The sequence below is a fragment of the Etheostoma cragini genome, chromosome 5, assembly GCF_013103735.1.
Source record: "Etheostoma cragini isolate CJK2018 chromosome 5, CSU_Ecrag_1.0, whole genome shotgun sequence".
NCBI lineage: Eukaryota > Metazoa > Chordata > Actinopteri > Perciformes > Percidae > Etheostoma > Etheostoma cragini.
In genome coordinates this window covers 30,450,580-30,456,791 of record NC_048411.1, presented here as the reverse complement: position 1 = coordinate 30,456,791, position 6,212 = coordinate 30,450,580, and the positions used below count along the sequence as shown (strand labels likewise).

General features: G+C 46.1%; 1 protein-coding gene across 1 annotated transcript in view; it reads left to right on the top strand.

Moving 5' to 3' along the window:
• The window catches only part of LOC117945069 (tetratricopeptide repeat protein 28-like), a 210,715-nt gene that overhangs the window by 198,017 nt on the left and 6,486 nt on the right, over positions 1-6,212 (top strand). The window contains exons 22-26 of the mRNA XM_034872322.1: positions 213-392; positions 956-1,500; positions 3,591-3,838; positions 3,928-4,052; positions 5,391-5,622. Of these exons, the coding sequence (XP_034728213.1) occupies positions 213-392; positions 956-1,500; positions 3,591-3,838; positions 3,928-4,052; positions 5,391-5,622 (1,330 nt within the window). The remainder of the gene's footprint in view (positions 1-212; positions 393-955; positions 1,501-3,590; positions 3,839-3,927; positions 4,053-5,390; positions 5,623-6,212) is intronic.

Here is a 6,212-nt window from a genome sequence, read left to right as displayed (position 1 = left end):
ATAGATAGATAGATAGATAGATAGATAGATAGATAGATGGATAGATAGATACTTTGTTCATCCCAAAAGACGTGTTAGGAATCCAGTAGCAAGACAACCACAACACAACAGACACATATTCACACATGCATAAAAATCAAAATCACTCACAGAAATGTGATGACCATGAAGGTTGTGTCCTATGAGGGTTTCCTTGTCCCGGTGTCCCACAGGGCTTGATGCACTCCAGCGGGCCCGTGGGCCGGCACCGTCAGCTGGTGATGGTGCTGGAGGGGGAGCTCTACCTCATCCCCTTCGCTCTGCTCAAAGGAAGCTCGTCCAACGAGTACCTGTACGAGCGCTTCAGCCTCATCGCCGTGCCCTCCATCCACGGCCTGGGAACCAGCGCCAAGGTCGGCCTTCTCATTCTCAGGACTACAAATATCACGCCGTGCTTTGATTGGAAACACTTTATTATGACTGTATGACACCATGACGCTTTAGTCAAGTAGTAGTAAATACTTAAAGCGCTCATATTCAGGTTCATAACTGTATTTTGTTGAAAGTTGTTGAATGCTGTACCTAGGTAAGGACTACTAGCCAGTCAGGAGCAGAGTATGAGGGCCCTGACAGTACCTAGGTAAGGACTACTAGCCAGTCAGAAGCAGAGTATGAGGACCCTGACAGTACCTAGGTAAGGACTACTAGCCAGTCAGGAGCAGAGTATGAGGCCCTGACAGTACCTAGGTAAGGACTACTAGCCAGTCAGGAGCAGAGTATGAGGACCCTGACAGTACCTAGGTAAGGACTACTAGCCAGTCAGGAGCAGAGTATGAGCTTTGGGTTTTTTCTCAACATGTACAGAAAAGGAAAAAGCCCAAAAGCATAATATGACCACTTTAAGTAAAGGGGAACTATGTGGACAGTGATCTATTTCAAGTGATGTGAATGTAACCTTTGGTTTTTGTGCTCCTAGGCTCACTCCCGGCGCCCTGGACCGGCTCCCTGTGGCGGTGTCTCCATGGCAGCGGTGGTGGGAAACCCCCGGCTGCCGTCCCCCGTGATGGACCGCTGGCTGTGGGGGCCCATGCCCTCTGCAGAGGAGGAGGCCCTGATGGTGGCCGAGCTGCTGGGCTGCCAGCCGCTGGCCGGCCCCGCTGCCACCAAGGAGCGTGTGATGAGCGCCCTCACGCAGGCCGAGTGCGCCCACTTTGCCACCCACATCTCCTGGAAACTAGCGGCTCTGGTGCTCACCCCGAACCCTGAGAGCGTCGCCGGGGGAGCAGGTGCAAGCGTGGGAGGTGGAACCATGGGGAGAGGCGCCGGGGGTAGAAGGGGCAGCAGTGGCCGGGGCAGGAAGGGCTCCATCGGGAGCGGCTACACCGTCCCCGAGTCTCTGCACATGCAGGACGACGGCAGCGACGTGGAGAGCATTTGTGACAGTCCGCCCCTGCAGGAGTTCCTGCTCACGGCTGCGGACATACTGGACCTGAGGTTGCCCATCAAGCTGGTGGTGCTGGGGTAGGTCGGCCAAAGAGGATTTTTCTTTGGTTGTTTCAGTCGTGCAACAGAAATCTCAGATTTTGCATAGTTGGCTTTTTACTGGTCTGAACAATCAATCAATCAATCAACAGTAAGGTGACCAGATTTCTCAGACAATATCGGGGGACATTTTTGAGCTCAGAAGTGGATTTACCTCCAAAACACGTCCTGTTTTTATTTTTGTAAAACTTAAAACGGGGACACTAGTTAGTCCTAAAGCTGTTTCCCCCCAACAGACAACATCATGGAAAGGATTTCTAAGGAGGTCGACCTTTCTGTTAAAGATTAAGATCCTTTTTTTAAAACATAAAAGTCTGCGAAATTGCATGGCTAAACCCACCAGACTCCATGTAAATAATCAGTGATTTAAGCATCGTAAAACACGGCTTTCTAAAACCTCTCTGAGCTCTGAGCAGCGCTGCTCAATCGGATCCGTTTGGTCGGTGTTTTCTTTCTTTCACTCCAATTTCGGGTCTGTCAGTCACAGTGAAAACCGGGGACATTTCCGGGGACAGATCCAGCCGGGGACAGTCCCCGGAAACAGGGGACGTCTGGTCGCCCTAATCAGCAATCAATCAGCAATCAATCAGCAATCAATCAGCATGTATTTATTTATGAAGCACTTTACAGCAACCGACAGGTGTCCAACGTGCTTTACATCAGCCGAGAATAAACAAACACAACATTCAATAAAAGACAAGATAAAAAAACAAACACATGAAGGGTAGAAAACAGCAAAACAGATAAAGTTGCCTAAAATCATCAGAAGAAGAAGAAGAGGGGAGTTGTTGCACCACTACTTCGTATTAAAAGCCACTCTAAATGAATACATTTTAAGTTTTGATTTAAAATGAATAACATCCGTTATAGTGTGAATGTCGGGGGGGGGGGGACTTCTAAAGTCCGTAGAGCTGAAGACCCCAACCGCCGGTTTTGCCCCCCCAAAGTTAAAAGCCCGGACACCCCGGGGCCATTTAAGGCTTTGAAAACAAACAATGCAATTTTAAAATCTATTGTAAAACGCACCAGATGCCAGCGTGGTGTAAACAGAACGTGAGTGCTGTGTGCACTTCTAGAAGTGTTTGTCAGAAAGCGAGCAGCGGCATTTTGCACAACAGGCTGACTCAAACTGTACATACGTGTGTGTGTTTGCAGATCCAAAAACTGGTTTTAATTAGTGAAATCTTATGGATTTAAAAGTGGAATCAACTGTGCAACAATGTGGGAGACCTGCAAATTACAGAGAGAATACCTCTCATTTCTCTCAGTTTAATTTGAATCTGAACTCATGTCTGACGCCATCGCCCACCTAAAGACGATCAGTCATTATGTCACTGAGTTTTTAAGTCAGTAGCTAAGTTTCCATCCACGTGACAATCGAATTATCTGAAGTTTGGTAAAAAACAAACTCATGTGAATAAATCTGGTGAAAGTGTGTTTTCATCCAACGGCTTTAAAACCGATAAAAACCTGATTTAAAAAATATCTATCTCTGAAATATGAGTTTCTTTTAATCCAAATTACCATAAAAAATATATTGGATTCCTTCCGACGCTCTTTGCAAATACAACTGATCACTTTCACTCCTCTGGGCTTAACTATCAGTCAAAATAAGTCATAATTTCTGCTTTTTTAACTCAAATATTAGGTATAATTCTATATAAATGAGGATTATTGACCCTAAATTCCAAAAAGTAGTAAAACTAGTAAGGTGTGATAGCGAAAACTAAAAAAAAGTCTGAAAAAGGGACAAAAACGTCAAATATTTGTCTATTTTTGACCCGAGAGGGCAACACAAGGGTTAATGTTTATACTGCAATGTAACTTTTATTTTCATATTTCTATGTCTCTTTAATGTTAAATTTCTTGTACTGCATGCACCGTAACTTTTACTATTTTAATCTTTTTATGCAAAGCCCTTTAAATTGCCCTCTTGCTGAAATGGGCTCTACAGATAAAGCTGCCTTGCCTTCAAAGGCTATGCTAATAGCTATTATGCTACTAGCTGTTATGCTAACAGCTATTATGCTACTAGCTGTTATGCTAATTCCATGCTACGGCTCGTGCAGGTCGTACCAGGAGTCCAGCAGCAAAGTGACAGCAGACGGTGTGGTGGGTCTGACCCGGGCCTTCCTGGCTGCCGGGGCCCAGTGTGCCCTCGTGTCCCTGTGGCCTGTCCCCGTCGCGGCGTCCAAGGTGTTTGTCCACGCCTTCTACACCGCGCTGCTCAACGGCACCAAGGCCAGCGCGGCGCTGGCAGACGCCATGAAGACCGTCCAGAGCAGCAAGCAGTACTCGCACCCCTCCAACTGGGCAGGTGGGACACACTCACGGCTTCATTCTGCACTCTCATGAGGAAGAAGAGAAGGATTTGTGTGATGGCGCTCTGTTTGATCCTCTGTCCAGGGTACATGCTGATTGGTAACGATGTGAAGCTCAACAGCCCCTCGTCCCTGATTGGCCAGGCGCTGGCGGAGATCCTGCAGCATCCAGACAGAGCCCGGGACGCTCTGAGGGTTTTACTCCATCTGGTGAGACGTGGAGACACACACGCATACACACGACGCACGCACACACAGACACACACACACACACACACACACAGACACACACACAGACACACAGGCACACACTCGCACACAACGCACGCACACACACACACACACACAGGCACATACACACACACACACACACACACACACTCACACACGCAGGCACATACACACACACACACTCACACGCGCGGGCACGGCGCACGCACACACACACACACACGTACGCACAAACACTCTTAAACTTACAGAGACACACAGAGACACACGCACACACACACGTACACAAGTACACTCACTCACACACTCACTCAAACACACACTCACACACGCAGGCACATACACACACACACACACACACACACAACGCACGCACACACACACACATACGCACACACACACACACACACAAACACTCTTACACTTACAGACACACAGAGACACACACACTCACACACACACAGACGTACACAAGTACCATCACAAACACTCGTACACTCACTCACACACTCACACACACACACACACACACACACACACACACATTATTGACGGTATTATTAAAGTAACGTCACTGCTAACAACATAATAAAAAGTATATAATTTGAAAGAGATAACTAATTTTTCCATTTAATTTCTATGCTTCTAAAACATGAACTAACTATTTAAAGTAGTTTTCAACTACAGCAGCACGTCTGCTGTTGTGTTACAGCAGACTACCCCAAATTCAAAATATACCGCAAATCACTGGAAACGAAGTGTTAGTACCCATAATGCAATGCTTATACAGCAATGAACTGTGAAAGAACATTAGGGCATTGGCATCTTTTTATCTATAAGGCCATGCTAGGTCTGTTGCCATCGTACATCAGTAGTTTAATCACATGGAGAAGTGTTGGTTCCTATTCATTGCGATCAGATGATCACTTTCTGCTCTTTGTTCCATTTGCCCGTACAAATCTTGGAAAAAGGGCTTTTGTCTACTCCGCTCCTTCTGCATGGAACTCTTTGCAAAAAGACTTGAAATTATCTGAATTTATTTCCTTAAATGCTATAAATCCAGATTGAGAGAACCTGAAATGACCTGTTTACATTGTAAATGTTTTTAACGGTCTGTGTTATATAACTTTTATAAATGTAATTGATTGTGTTTTGCCTCTTGGCCAGGACTCCCTTGAAAAAGAGGTTTTTAATCTCAACTTGACTTTCCTGGTTAAATAAAGGTTAAATAAAAAAAAAAAAATGATGGTGTAGCTGTAGAAATCACAGCGGTGCAGACACACTGACGACCCTGGTGCCCTTCGCTGCGTCTTGCAGGTGGAGAAGTCTCTGCAGAGGATCCAGAACGGCCAGCGTAACTCCATGTACACGTCCCAGCAGAGCGTGGAGAACAAGGTGGGGGGGGTCCCCGGCTGGCAGGCGCTGCTGACCGCCGTGGGCTTCCGTCTGGACTCGGTGGGCAGCGGGATGCCCGCCGCGGTCTTCTTCCCCACCGCGGACCCCGGGGACCGGCTGCAGCAGTGCAGCACCACCTTACAGTCACTGCTGGGTAAGTACCTGAAACCAGATCCTGCAGGACTCTACTGCACCTTGCGCTCAAATACCGCCAGAAATCAGCTGTTCTTAGAATACTTAATGTGTGTATTTAATGTGTGAGTGTGTATTTTACTGTGTTTATTTAATGTGTATGTATGATTTTTGGTCACAGATACTTCATCTTACTGTGTATGTCTGTGCTGATTGTCTATGATAAATAAATAAAAAAGTAAAAAAGTAAAATAAATAGGCAACCAGATCATGACAATAATTTTACTTAAGCGTTTTCAGAGGGAGAGAGACTGCGAGAGACAGAGAGAGACAGAGAGAGAGAGAGAGAGAGAGAGAGAGAGAGAGAGAGAGAGAGAGAGAGAGAGAGACAGAGACAGAGACAGAGAGAGAGACAGAGACAGAGAGGGAGAGAGAGAGAGAGAGAGAGACAGAGAGAGATTTTTGATTTTTAAAAAAACATTTATTTACCAAATAAATAAGACGTGTTCCATATCGTCAGCAACATGTTATCGCTTCACAAATGCACAAAATAAATATTAAGATCAAACACTAAGATAGAAACACAGAGTGGAAGACAAGCTCCCCCCCCTG